This window comes from Triturus cristatus, chromosome 4_1 (assembly GCF_964204655.1).
Source record: "Triturus cristatus chromosome 4_1, aTriCri1.1, whole genome shotgun sequence".
NCBI classification, from domain to species: domain Eukaryota; kingdom Metazoa; phylum Chordata; class Amphibia; order Caudata; family Salamandridae; genus Triturus; species Triturus cristatus.
In genome coordinates, this window is record NC_140585.1 from 807,944,231 (window position 1) to 807,959,729 (window position 15,499).

The window sequence follows — 15,499 nt, forward strand, 5'->3', positions numbered from 1 at the left end:
AATGGCACTGTTTCCCATGGCAGCTCAAAGTCACACTAGGTGTAGACGTTTGCAGCTTCCAGTGGAGCTAGGATACTTTACCCATGGTCTAACAAGTGAAACACACAAGACAGATTTAAATCACTTCGCACTTTTACTAACCTTAACCATACTTATGTGCGGGAAAGGCACTTAAACTCTGACTCTGCCTTGTACGTAATACAGATGAACTTCAAACGCATGCTATTTTTCTTTGGACAAACATTATTCATATCTACTTGGTTAACACAGAAACTGTAACTCATAATCAAACATCTAAGTACTATTTAAACTTTTTTGAAGGCATTGCATTTTTGAGAAGACCAAACCATAGACGCAACTTAGAATGCAATTTTATTGAACATTAGAATATAGCATATAAAGTTTTTCTCTGTAAATATAATTTGAATGTAAACATATTTTATACACTTTGCTTCCAAATTTAATAAGTAAAAATAGTTTATACCATTTTCCTGCAATGTAATATTTGGGCAATTAAATAGTATGTGTGTGCTTCTAAATTAAGGAACAGGAAACAAAACATTGGTATCTTCCTAGCTCATAGAGCAAATACACAATTCATTCGGTATTTCGCTGCCAAGCAGACTACTGAAAACCACTGCACAATTTTTTTTATTTAAATATCCCGTTCCCCCCAAAAAATCATCTAAAAAAACACAATACAGCTACGAGCTGAAGAGCTATTTTCTAAAAGGAATGCCTTGTACGACTTATTTTTTAGTTATGCGAACAATATTTAGCAAAAGTTGCTAGAGAGGAAACATTATCATTCATAAACCAAGATACTGCAGAAATCTTTGTTTTTCTTTCATTCAAAGTCAAATTCCAAATCCAAACAAAAGAGCAGTCTATGCGAAAGTGGACTCCAACCCCCCCTCCTCTGTCCCACCCTCACAATAATGATAAATGACCATGCACTCAAGGCACAGGTTATATTTCCTACATTTCTAGACCCACTGCTCCATTGAGCTAGGCAGAATAAACGTACTAGTCTGGATCAAACACCCAAGAGTGCAGGTCCCACCAAAAATGCCCTCCCTTCACACGCATAATCATACCAAATTTTGCAACTTTTAAATTTGAGATCCTGGTAATGCGATATTGCTCCTACAAGTCACGGCTCGGTCTCACTGCCTTGTAATCCTTGTGTGTGTTTTATGGCACCCCTTGGAAAGAAGGCATAACCTGATGCTAAGAGAAGGCCCATCCAGGACAGGAGAAGGTTCCCTTGGGTCTCCGTGACCTCCTTTGCCAGCATCAGGCAAAAAGCTGATCTGGGCTTGTAGAACAAAGGGAAAAGCTATGGAATCGTGAGACACTTCCAGGGTTGCGTGGACTCAGAAAATGAGAAAGCTCTTGCCCCATTGTTTTTAATGGAAATATTTGTAGATAATGGGCCAAGCCCCGGAAGGCAGTGGATTGCGATACATAGCAATACAGTATATGTCACGCACGAGAGATAAGCAGGTATGTTCACAAAGTGAAGTCAGTCCAGTATAAGGGAAAGCTGCACAAGAAAACAAGACCGAGGGAATTATGGGGGAGAACATTAAAGGGAGAATGTTGAAGTCTTTTAAGAATTGTACTAAAAAAGGAGATAGTCTGATGTACAAAGGGGGGATCATTCGATGGGCATGGCCCATATGCTGAAAAGGCCTGTTGGCGCCTGCTTTCTTTGTGGGCCTTTGGATGTTCAAACTGTCAGGGATGAGCGCCTAGTTGTATGTGTGCCATCAGATGCATGGTTTTTCCATGTGAAGTGTTTGGTAAAATCACACGATAAACATATACATCGTTTCTGGCAGGAAGAGAAAACAAACGCAGATTAATTGGGCTCAAACTCTCATTGGATTTTGAGAGCGTACAGAGAAACCAGTAAATAAAGCAGGGAAGAAACCTTGAATCAATTTATGGGACCTACAGAGTGGGGTAAGAACATCCCCCATAAGATTAGAAAATAAAAACTGTACCAGGCCCTGTAGTAGTGGACATTTTAAACAGTTTGCTATGAGGCCTGTGTGCTAGGAAAAACGTATCTACACTAGATTTCCATTCATTTAAATAGATCTAATTTACATAGTGGTAATCCTGGGAAATTGACATGGATGCTGCCCTCCTGGCTCTGCACTGAACATCTCTGGCACAGGATAACAGCACTAAGTGTTCTACATATCGGTAGTTAGCAGGGGGACAGTGCTAACTTTGGGGCATATCATCAAGGGCCGACGATAATTATTGCTAAGCGCACTTAGCGCTAGGATAATTATCGCCGGCTATCGTGGAATTTTATCTCTGAGTTAGCGTGCTATCAGCAACGCTCATCTCAAAAGCGATAAAATCCCTCGCGCTATCAGCCAAAAGTGAGTAGCCTTTTTCCTTTGTTTTAAATTGTAAAGGAACTGTAAATGAACAATAACCAAATGCCTTGTTCATTGGTATCTATGCTATAACATAACCTAAGCTGATTTATGACAGACCAGCCCAGTCAAGTTTCAGGGACCAGTGTTAGGCGTATTTATTTGTTCACATCTGCATAAGGGTGTTTGTGCACTTTGCCATTTTGTCTTTGCAACTAAAGCTATGCAGTTAGTCACAAATCACATTTGTATGCAACAAAAATTACACCTTTGAAGCCCATCCAGAGGTGTCCGCACAGGTGCAAGTGACAAGGCATGGAGAACTGTTACAGACTTACACACCTGCAAGGTATAGGGCGGATGTGCGTGCAACTCTTCCACAGTAAGGCAACTCTTCCAGAGGCCTTTCCAGTATTGGGACTAGTCCTGCTTTGTATGTACTCAAACTCACAATGGAAGACAAATCAGGATGAAAAATCTCTAGCAGAAGTGAGATAAAGAGACAGGAAGCCAAGGGTGATTGGAAAAGAGGCAAGTGTTGGCAATCAAACCTAGGCAGGGCAATCCAGGCATTCAGTAGTGCTGGTGGTAGTTTCCTACAACAGCAACAAACCTGGCCAGAGTGGCTTTCAGTTCTTCTGTGACCTCGAAGAGAGCTGACTTAGTTCTACGGCAGGGACCACAATTGGTTTGGAAGGAGTTTAGGAGACTGTGAGATTCAAGAAGACTGGATAGCTGTATGTTGACATGTTTTTTGATCATTTTCGCAAAACCTGATAGGAGCGAGAATGCATGTTCTCGAGTTTAGAAGCATCGAACGTGTGGTTTTCCGAACCATGGTATGCTTCCAAGCCCGAGGAACAGACGCTGTAGTAAGTGACAGGTTTACCAGGTCAAGAAGAACGGGGCTGGCCTTCTTTAGTATCCAGGGTTGCAGGATCAAGTGGGGAGCTAGACCTCGTCAACATGAAAAGACATTAAAAAATAAAAAATAAATGACTGTCAAAAATCAAGGAGCTGTAAGCAAAACAATACCCAGGTTGTGAATGCTAAGGGTGCTCTTGCAGACAATACGCGGTTTAAGGCGTGAAGGACAGTGAAAAACAGAAACGTTGGAGATGTTACTTCAGCAGATAGGAATACTTATTCTGAAAAGGCTATGACACATGACACAATTGGGCAATCTTAGATTAGAACTGTCAATTGCATAAAAGCAATGATGATGAATTTGCTTCTGTGGGAGGCCTGCAGCTAAAAAAAATACTTCAATGACTTAGGGCCTGATTACGATCTTGGTGGACAGAGTTACTCCATCACAAACATGGCAGATATCCCATCTGCTAAATTACAATTCTATAACATCCTAAGGCACCTGTAATATGGCGGACGGGATATCCGTCATGTTTGTGATGGAGATATCCATCACATTTGTGGCACAGTATCCCATCTGCCAAGATCGCACTCGGGCCCTATAGCTACATTCCTTCAACACCATCCTTATTTACCTCTGTCTTCCACAAAGGTGTTTTAAGCCCTTGGCAAGAGACTCTGACCTTTACTTGATGCTCTGTGCAATGCGAATGGAACCCGGCATGTTATTCAAGGTTAGATGTTTTGAATATCGGGCCCTCAGCCCATGTTGCTATCATAAGGTAGTCACAAATCACCTCTTGTCATTACATGCTTGAGGGGCAAGACTAGAGTCCTTCAGTCATGTCATGGTAAGATGCCATGTTAAGAAGACCGACCCTAACCAGCATGGCAGCGTCCAACACCATATTTGAACATTTTAAAAGGTCATAACTTCCTACCCATTAGCGGAACCATCCAATGGAATTTGTGGGGAGAGGTCTCTCAACTGAATACCCGCAGCAGTATGAATTTCAAATGTGTGTTCTCCAGTTTCTGACTCTAGCCAAACAGAAACAAATGTATGTGTTTTATATGTGGTTTAACAATGGGATTACTTAAAGTTGTTTAACTCAATGCAGAGCACATTTCAGTATGAATTCCCCATTAGCACCCCTAAAATAATTTTAAAACAGGCACGTTGGCGGGTTTACAGTATGTAATTTAAATCTCAAAAGAGGAACAAATAAGAGGTCATATATGACGAATCTTTGATTTGGGTAAAAGAGTGAATATACAGCAATGATTCCTGTATTGTTAAACCACATTTGATATGAGAGGTGACTTAGAAAACAGCAGTGTAGGTTATAAGAAAAATATTTTTTTCCTCGCTCTTCATTCTACAGCTCTTTCTTCACGCCTGTGGTGGAACTGCGATCCCCATCTGTGCCAGGAGGGTCCTTGGGCACAAACGATAAAGAGGCAGAGTTTATGCAGTATCGTTTACCAGTTGGACGTGGACCATCATCGAAGAGATGTCCCAGGTGAGCACCACACTAAAATGGATATCAAAAATAAATCTTGGTGAAAGTTTCTATGGTTGATAATTGAATATTGTAGCAGAAAGTTGATTAACGGTATACTATCCGAGACAATAAGAAGTTAATCTGCTACAGCGCAATAAATAAGGGTAATAGTAAAAACGATAAGAATACAAATAATTTCAATAATGAGACTAGTAAAGGTTCAATTCAACAAAGAAGGATTTAAATAATATGGTAATCTACGTGGGTCGGTGCTATATGACCCACTTGAGGCTTCAGGTCTTGTGAGTCATGGACCCTTCCACCACTCAACAATGGTACTCTCTGCATGGATATATACTAACTATCTAGCATGGTGTTGGAAGTTCACTCTACACTGAACAGTGTCGTAATCATGTAGTGGTCTACGAAGAGTAGTGAGTCTTACAAAACAGGTCACCTCTTCAAACACACAGTTAAGGCGTCTACACCACATGGAATCTTTAAATATTTAATAGATCCTCTTATATTTTACTCCAGGCATGTATTAATGGCCAGTGACGAGTTACAACTCCTCTTTTTAGCTGCTATCTCTGTGTCACGACACATTAATAATATGCAATGTTTTTCTGGATTTACGTTCTTATTTTAATAGTTAAAACTGCCTAGAAATTTTGTTTTGTGACTAATCACAAGATTTTTAAATTGTCGCCATGCATAAGGCATTATCCACCCATATGCCGGGGTTTGCCAAACGCCATGTTCTTTATCAGCACAACCGGTGACATACGGATTTGATCTAGTTTTTGACTCCTACCACTTTATCATGTCATATGTACTTAATAGGTAAAGAAGGTCTGGACCATTTTCACGTCATTCCTCCCAGTCATTGCAATCAGGTATGTGGCTCTCTCAGTGCTGTCGACTGACCTGACTGCAGCTCGTCTCCACCCTGTGCATCCCATGAGAGAAGTCGTCGGTAAAAGTGATGGTCTCCAGGCTGATGACGTCATAGAAGGAAGGCCAACCTGCAGAGGCAGAGAAAAGCACGATTTACTTTTTCTGAAATGAACATGACGGAAGGTTGTACAAAATGTCTGCTGGCCTTTTGCGTGAACACATTTCGTGAAAACATTGTGATAAATGGAGGAAGCAAGCAAACATCTCCAGACGTCCTTCCTTCCTTGAGCAATGTGTGAGCGCATGCTGCAAGTGCAGATTCATAAAATCTATTTCACCACTCCAGACGGAGAATAACATGCATTTTGCATATTTGCACACACAACTTTCAGCTGGTGTCATGTTCTATAATACCCCTGCACACTGTCACGATTGCAGAGTGTGCACTGGAGAACACTCGGAAGAGTCTACAGACATCCCGTCCCATAGAGCAACCTGGGCCGATGCCTGCCTTCAAGACAGGAACCCTCCATTCTAGCAGAGGAGTGCCCGCTGTCTGCGCACACCGCACAGATCATTAATGGGATTCTTTTAGAACTTTTAGCCTTTCCCATATAGTTGACGTTTTGTAATATTATTACTGCTTGATTCTGTCTTGCAGTGAGAGCAATTAAATGTGGTAAGCGTCGGGATGTACAGTGCTTAGAAGTGGCAGAAGTGTGCCATGAATGGGTGTGCAAAAGCAAGTTATTATCTGAGCTGTTTTCTATAGCGGAACAGTCAAGATCCCGCATTTCACTCGTAATTAAAATATTAATACCTTTTTGCTAATACCCTGGATGTCCCCTTCAACTGGAGAATTTGCTTTTCTACAGATACAAAATAAATGCGGTCGCTCTAAGAGGTAAATCTCGACTCCCTGCAGTCTAATGGCTAACAGCACACACAACAAACGAAATACAGACCTAAGGCAAAGAAAGAGCTTGGAAGGGAGGGCTGCCGCAGAACTGCCCTGCTGCAGGAAGCAGGCTCATTACAGTTAAAGAAATATTACACGTGATACGTCTTCAAAGAGGACCATACATCAGACAGCTTCATCTGAGCATTAGCCGAAGTCAAACTCAATCCCTGGATTAGAAAAGGCCGCACTTCTCTCCAGAACCACGGAGGAGAATCTCGAATATGCACAATTATGCATTTGTTCAGGGTGAAGAAATAAATCACTAGCGGAGCCTAGCAGATGTGCACCACTGGAATGTAATATCCGGTGCGGAGCCGTATCATGACCACTCAGAGATGAACATGTAACCCATAAGAACATACTAGCCTGGCTGATCATGCGAGTCTCATGCACTTAGATAAGCCCCATAAAGAGGGCTCTATGCAAGTGGTTAAAGGGTCGTCTCACAAAAAGCGTTAATGAGTATGGGAAGAAGTACTCCAGCAGTACTCCATCACACACTCTCACCAGTACTCCATCACACACTCTCACCAATACTCCATCACACACTCTCACCAATACTCCATCACACACTCTCACACTCTCACCAGTACTCCATCACACACACTCACCAGTGCTCCATCACACACTCTCACATGCCTTTGTAAAATGGGCCTGACACGTCCTTCTCCCTATCAGTAAAAGTACTATGAGGTCACAGTGCTTTCTCTTTGCACTAATTGTATATGAATATTCCCTGAATGTTCCCATATTATTGCCATTTTAGATGGTGTGGGGGCAATTGACAAGGGCATGTGAGAGTACGCAAAATACTACTGCTTGAATATTACTTCATCCTTCAAACAATCGATAAAATGAGCAGCACTTTGTTAGTTAGCCACAAACATTGCTCATCAATGACAAGAAGTCACTTTAAATAAGAAATCATGCTTTAAAAACAGACTGCTGTGTTGTGACTGGGCATTGAACACTGTCTCCAGACATGTTTGCTGGGGGCTGGTGTCCAAGGGAAGGGTTTGAAGTCGATGGAGAGCGGTTTCACATTGCCTAGTTTGGGTCCTATCAACAGGAATTCCATTTTCTTGATTAGCTTGGTACCCCAGTAGGTAAGGATCCACAGCTTTTCCAGTGTTCACATGTCCCCGCAGTCTGTAATGCCTCTGTTCACCCCCACTTACAAATGGCTATTCTTGTCTCCCTCTAGTGGCTGGGCTGGGGCCTGCCTACAGCAGGAGAATGTTGGCGCTCAGTGGGGTTGTTGTGAAATAGAGGCACAGCCCGCTGCCAGAAAAGGATGTACATCCGCAGAAGACAACAGTCCTATGGCACACAGGCAGTAACATCTATTGTACAAGTTCTTTCTGTGATGTGGGGTGGAAGCTGGATCCCTTCTTCTATTTTGTGAATGTGAGCCTTAACTAGTGCACCGTAGAGGGAACTGAAAGATGCACAAGCAGCATGTCATAACAAGAAAGCTGTGAACCAGTGCCTTTCTATCCAAGCAGCACACTGGCTGTCCTGCAGCTAAAGACAATTAAGCTTAGACTGTTAGCAGGAAGATTAGGGGCTTGTCTCAGTTACTCTTAAGGCCAGATAGCCCCTAGATGGATGAATCTCATGTAGAATAGCAGAGAGATTGTTTGCCGTGGACATAAAGCAGAACGTAATCTGCATAGAGGAAAACGGTTATCCACCTCTCAAAGAATGTGAATGGTGTTCAATTCACCGATTACTTTGATATACACACTCCCCTTACCTAGGCCTTAAAGACCTCCTACATATGCCTCTGTCAGTAACAGACCCTTCATTTGGCTGAAAATAGTTCAAAATTTGCGACTCTGATTTGAACACCATGTCTAAGAGCACCGCCGTCAGGAAGAGCCAAAGCCTGAGGCGTGGCACTGCAGCTGGAAATTTTAGCTCCAGCAATATGGGAGACACACACCCAAATGGCAGCTATCTTGCAAGGATAACCAATGGTCTATCTGCGAGTATACCCTATACTCTACCACACACCGTGTTGCTTCAGATTAAGCCTCTGGGCACAACTACAGACTAGCATGGTGTTGCGGCCTCCCCCGCATAGTATTAATCAAGGCTCTACTCTGGCGCATAAGAGATGTATGTTCCTATAAAACTATGGGATGTCCATGTTTGCAACACAAACATTTAGAAGCATAATATGTTGTCCTTCAAGTGTGTCCTGTATAGTACTTATCCCACTTCCTCATCTGTGACTTTGTGAAGCCGGTGAGGGAATGGGAGGTCCCTCTCCACCTGCGGCAGAAAGTCTCCGCAGGCCACGCCTCTGGCAAAGGTGCTAAATGAGGTGTATGTTTGAGGCCTCTCAAGAAATTTGGCCAAATGTGTCTCTTGCAAGAATACTAGGGGCAGCTTCTCTGTAATGGCAGAAAAATGTCGCCCCACTGCTCAGAACCAGCAGATCATAAATAAAAAGATAATAACACAATGCTATTATCATTTTATTTATTGCTGTCCGAGCTGCACAATAGGGATAGGGCCGGACATGGAAGGGAGGAGGAGTAGTGTGCACTTATAAGTGCGCATGTCTGTTTGGCCGGCCATGCTAGGAAAGCCAAAAAGACATACGAACTGGTGCTTCTCCAACCCATCTGTGTTGCACAGCCATGTTGGAGAAAAGCCACAGGCTCCAAGGCACTGTCCGAGCGACAAACAAGGCTGCTCAGACCAATCCTGGTGGTGATCTCTTGCAATGAGAGCAGTGTGTGGATTGCGTGTGGAATCTGTGCCCTAAGGCCCATCCACATCCGGGTAGGATGAGAGAAGCAACGAGGCGACCGGAAACATCAGCGGGATCGGAACGGCAGGTAAGTCTTCTTTAATTTGATATTGTTACCCAACCCTCCTCCCCCACCCGCCCGGCCTACCAAGCTAGGTAGGCCGCCGCCACCACTAAAAAATACAATTAAGATTTTCTGTCTATGCAGGTACACTGCTATCTCGCACCATTCAGGCTTTTAACTTGTCAGGCGAGCATGCAAAGATGTAATTCTTTCTGTGTCATGTTTTTCTCTCTGCATCATAGTGCTTATCTGCTACCCAAAGAGATTCTGTTCTCCCAATTTGGGTAATATCATGTAATATAAAGTAACTCTTTTTCACCACCATCCTACACTGCTCACCTTAACTAGCAGCTGCAATACCGCACGTTTCCAACCATATAATTTAGGAATCAAATCAACCATAAAACAGAAGTATAGCGTGTAACACTAATAGTGCCAAGCAACTCAGCCTCCGCTATAGTGGTGGTGGCCACCTTGCAGTAGAACATTGATCGTGTCCATCATCTTCTCCTGTTGCATCTAGTATCATGCATATTACAGATTTACTGTGTAGTTTCAGTGCTACCCCCATCCATAAGGTATATCTTCCCTTTACAGAGTGATATTGCATGTATATATAGTCAGCACCTCCACCAGAGGCAATGTTGTTACATTGCTATTGTAACCTCACCATATACTACTTCAGTGATTTCACACTGCTTGTGCTGGGTACCATTCATATGCACCATCATTAGCATTTAAATGAATGTGCCACATTCTACTGTCTTAGCTTCCTTCATCCACCATCTCTGCCGGGTTACCACACGCAGCCATAGATCAGGGGAGGTGTCATTTGTTTCACTTTTCTTAAGAAATACGTGTGCTGTCCAAGGGTGTATGAAGAGCTGTGCTTTAATATTCCATGTGATTTTGAGTCACACAGGATAGAGTATAGGGAGTTTAATTGCTTGTAGCTTCTTTTTAAGCTGGCAAAGCATCTTGGGTGGGCTTCCTGTACTGAGATGGTGAAGTAAGGGAAGAAAGACACCAAAGAGCCAGAGTATTGTAGGCTCCTTTTTTGCCTGCCAACATCAGCACTGCATCTCTGTCCCTGTAATTTGGGAGGCATACAATTATTGATTTTAGTGGAGCACCTGGGATTGGACCAAGTGCCAGTGATCCGCATTGCATATCTTGATATGGCTGTTGTTCCGACATGAACACAGGAATTTTCCTCTCCTAGTCAAGTTACAGTGCCCGATTATGACCGCTAGACCCACGGTGACATGGCAGTGGTGGTGGCGGTCCAGCCAACACCGCACTGGTGGTCCGACTGCCCTATTACAACTAGGGTGGTCGGACCACCATTGCACAGCCACAGCCGCCAGGGATCAGGGATCCCTGGAGATGGTGCAGCAGATTTGAGGACGCGATATGCTTGACGGGACCGCTGCGCTCCCGCTAACAATTTTACAGTTTCCTTTCTGCCATGGTTTTCTTTTTTTTTTTTTTTACTTTTTTTTATTGCAACCGAAGCATTTCATTTTTTAATTATTTTTTCCCTTTTTTTCCCCCCCATGGTTTTCATGGTGGTTCCTACTCCAACCGTGACAGAAAGTTGAGGTGCATGCAGGGGGGAACATGTTGTTCCACCCTGTGTGCATGCACTCCAGTACCTGCACGACATGGACTGCAAGTCCATGCCGTGCAGGTACTGCCTTTGACGTGCCGATGGCAGAGTCTTTTTCAATGGCATCGCCATAGAAACGCCAAAGGGCCGCCTGCCAGACCATGAGAAAACTCCTAATCTGGTGGGCGGGCAGGCGCTGGTTGACTTTGGTGGTGCGGGATTGGGGAGATGACGTGCCGCCCTGCTTCCGCAGCGTCAAAGTCATAATCAGCCCCTTAGTCTCTAGGCAGACACAATGGCCATAACCTATTGTAAAGCACTTTGATGCCGACTCTGTAGAGAAAGAAGAATCAAGAAGCAAATAAATGATAGCAAGTTGTTTCTAAATAGCATTCCATATTGCACGTTTGCGGTCTCTAAACTGTGTCAATAAGAAGCCATTTTATCCAATGTATAAGGTATTCAGTTTAGAGTCCGTAGAGGGATGGAAAGCTGAGTCTGCCTTGGTGGGTTTCTGACTCATGTCTTCGAGAATGTCACATTTTGTCAGCTGCGAACATTCACCTGATGCAGTCACACTTCCACTACATATAAACTTACAAAACATTTTATGAGACACTTTCATCTTCTTTAAAAGTTGATGACGCTTTTATGAGTTTCAAAAATTGTTGGGGTTGGTGGGGAAAAGGGATTGTTGAATTACCTCTATCACACTGCATTGGCCAAAGGCGTTCTTTTTCTAAACTTCAACACATCTAATATCTTTATAGCAATCAAGAATTTATTATAACGTTTTAAAACATATACTTTTTCACCAACCAACTAAAGCTCTAAAGGTTAGTGTAGTTTTCTTCTTTTTTTTTAACTGATTGGTTGGTGAGAATTGAAATAACTTTTATCAATCAATCCTCCTTAATACCTTAATATAATAATAAAGTTATTTATAGCAAAAGCTGTTCGTGCCAACATTTCAATAGCTTAAAAATAAATGGGAGAGGGTGGAGCACAAAATCTTTGTAGATTATGACACGCATGTTTTACTAGAATACAACGTCATAAGGCACAACTCTTTGATGGGTTAATATGCATTACTGACTTGTTTAAATTATGACGTGCAGTGCATTCATGCATTATTACAAAATCACAATGACTACGCTTCTTTCAAAATCTCTTCCCCTGCTCCACTACCCAGTATTGGTGCACTGAACTCACTGCCTTCATTATGCAATTATATGGGTTATAAATGAGTATAACATAGTTGAACAACTTTTTCTTACTCAATAAAAAAAAAATGATGCTTCTTCTCCGTACCCAGACCCCATAATGTATGATTGCACTCTTTTCCACACTCACTGCAACTGTTACACAAAGCCCATTGAGATAAATGTTACATGTGTCGATAAGAGAGGGAAATGTGTTGAAAAGTTTTTGACAATACCCACAAAATTATGACTGTGCATGTGATTATTGCATTTCCATTGTATCCCCCGACTACTCAGAGGACACTACTGCAGGATGCCCACTGTTGTAAACTAACTTCGCAACTTTATACATGGTCAGCCTATATATGAGTGCAACAGCATGCACAAGTAGATCTCACATGTTGTGTATTTCTTCTATGGGCCATTGTTGTTTTCCCTATGTTAGCAGGTGCAACCCTGGCAGGTAAGAGCGGTGGGGTGGTGAGGCTGGGGTGGGGTAGGAGGGCTTCTACAGATGACCATGAGGGAAATTAAATAAATAATGAATTTCCCCTAGAGGTCATCTGTGGAAATCTCCCCCCACTAAGCCCCACCACCCTTACCTGTATCTTAGCCTAATTGTGCACACTGTATGCCGCTTTTATTTTGCACCCATTCCTTAGTATCACGCTTGCCTTTGTGCCACATTTAATTTTCACACAGAACCAGCCCATGTTTTCATATTTTCCTCTTTTCCTGGGATTTAGTCTGAACGGCCTGGGCAAGGTCAAACAACATGGCCCCTTGTTATTCTCTTTGGTCAGAAACTAGTACCTAGACATAATAAAATAATATAGCTGCTGTTTTGAACACACATATGTTGTCATATAACTAAAGACAGGGGCTCTGAGAAAACACACACAGAGCAAAGGCCCTGAGACAACAGTGCTGTGTCATCTGAGATGTAGCACATCCACCTATGTAAGCTAAGTTAGGGGGTCTGCCACTAAACCCAAAAAACTATAATTTATAACCACTTGACTTCAGTAGTACAGGAGGGTTTATGTCAGATAACAAGACAGCGCTTTTTATGGTACATGGTTTATTAACCATGCTGATGATATTATTGACATGTATTTGCTTTCTAATTGTGGCACAATGATTGCATCTTAAAGCACAATAGTTTAAATAAACGTTGTAAACTTCCTTCGTGTCACGTTTAAAAAAATCTTATTGTGGACAAGTACGAGTGAGAGATCCCCGAGAGGGACGAGAGTGTTATGTTCTGCGGTGCCAAATCACTTGCCTCTCTGGAAAGGTTAGGAGGGCAAGTGAGGCAGGGATGTGAGCTCATAAATACTGAGGTGGTATGGTGACTCAGTTCCTACATACTGATGTTCTATGGTACCAAGCATAGTTCTGGTCCTGAGCAAAATCCCTGCAAGAACTGCATTCATTTATATGTCTCCCACTTTATAAAAATATCTCAAATACTCATGCATGAATTATAAATATTTTCCATGTCCAAGTGTGATTTACATATGGAAAAGGTTTTGCCAATCCACCCTCTTATTTTTAACATATAAATAGCATGTCTTGATTGGGTTATTTTGTTATTTAAGTTTGGAGATTTTTCTCCTGCGACTTAAAAAAAACATTAGATGTGAAGCTTTTCATTAAGTTTGTAGTTTCAGGATTCTTCTATATAAAGTACCTGTATGAATCTATCAACACACAAGGAAAATAGTCAAGAGGACCCAACTCCAACAACTATTGAAAGTGGACCATGGGCAACTGCTTCTATGGTTTCTCGAGGCCTCCTTCCACCAATTCCTGAAGCCTGGTCCTATCGCCTCGCTGCAAATTAAAAGGGTGTTTAGGCAGGGATTTCACCAATCAAATGCTGCAATCCCCAACACCAGCTTCTCCAGGGGACCATGAAGCTCCTTCCATGCTGGAGCAGGGTTCAGACGTGGATGGAAGCAATGACTCTTGTCAGTTGGGCATTAAATGGGGGCCAGAATAATTGCGACTTTTAACCGATGCTTTGACCGTCTAGACGGTAGCTGATTAAGGATCTTAATTTTTATTCTATAATATACACCATGTACATTTGGTCCCCATTTTCATTTTACTCACTATAATATCGGTATTTTGAACGGTATATTATGTGAAAGCAATCACCCCCAAAAGAGCTGCTCATATTCGTTGTTAGCTGATGGAAGGAGTCTATGGGATCATGTGCAGAGACTTTGGAGGATTGCTTCTACATTGAGGAGAGAACACAATTAGAATTTACAATTGGCCACAATAGACTGCTAAAAAGCAAATGTACATCATGTACCTTTTAACAGCATCCTCAGAAAGATTCCTATCTGCCGCAAGAGCAAGCGATGGCATCCCCGGGTTGCCCAGAGTCTCCCATGGTTAGCGATGAAGGACTCTTCTGTACTCCAACTCATCCGCAGACAATGGTATGTCAAAGCCACAAGGCCTCCTACTGTCTTCTTATGGAACCTCTTATGTCCTCTCCTGAACCATATAAAATCTCTGAGTCACAGCATTACTTTTCTAGACTTGGCCAGTTTGGACAGGGTGTTTCCTCTACAGAAATTCTCAAAAGGAAAATATCTACAAAGGTGGTATCAATTTGATCAGTAGGATGAACTCCACTGTTGTAGCAGTTTCAGGTAATTCCTGTTAGTAATGATTAGGCAAGCTGTGTTAAGAGGAAAACAGGAATGCAACTACAAAACAATGTAGTCATGCAGTTTGTGGCTACAGCAACCCCCCGACCTCCCCGCTGCCGCTCCAGGTTTCCTTTAGTAGTTTTATATTTCAAGTAAGTAAGCAAATTGCACACTGTTGATCCCCACAAAGCCTGCGCATCTCTTCCAAAATCTTTTACAGGAAAAGATAAACGTGACTACTCCCCAAGCAAGGAATTCATCAAGCCGCGCTCTTTTCATCATAGTCTATAGGAAACGTCTTTACAGCCATTAAGTTTTATAGCAGCACCTAGCAGAGAAATTTTCAAAATATTAAACAGCAGTGATACAAAATAAATTAAACGCCGGTAAAATAAATGAATACATGTGAGAATCCATTTATGAAAATGGTGCTGTTTCAGTTTTTCTGCGGATGAAACATGGAATCCTTCTACACTGTGTCCTATTGCAGCAAGTACGGGGCTTACATCTACCGGACTATCCTTAAAACAAGTATTGACCAAGCCAATAGGTCTCACCTATGCAA

General features: G+C 42.4%; 1 protein-coding gene across 4 annotated transcripts in view; it reads right to left on the bottom strand.

Annotated features, from left to right (window-relative positions):
• Positions 1-359: 359 nt before the first annotated feature.
• The window catches only part of MSRB3 (methionine sulfoxide reductase B3), a 391,607-nt gene continuing 376,467 nt past the window's right edge, over positions 360-15,499 (bottom strand). For all 4 annotated transcript variants that reach the window (XM_085653426.1, XM_085653427.1, XM_085653429.1 and 1 more), the window contains 2 exons: positions 5,699-5,796; positions 360-4,801 (listed from right to left, as the gene is read on the bottom strand). In XM_085653426.1, coding sequence (XP_085509552.1) covers positions 4,646-4,801; positions 5,699-5,796 — 254 coding nt within the window. In that variant the 3' untranslated portion in view covers positions 360-4,645. The remainder of the gene's footprint in view (positions 4,802-5,698; positions 5,797-15,499) is intronic.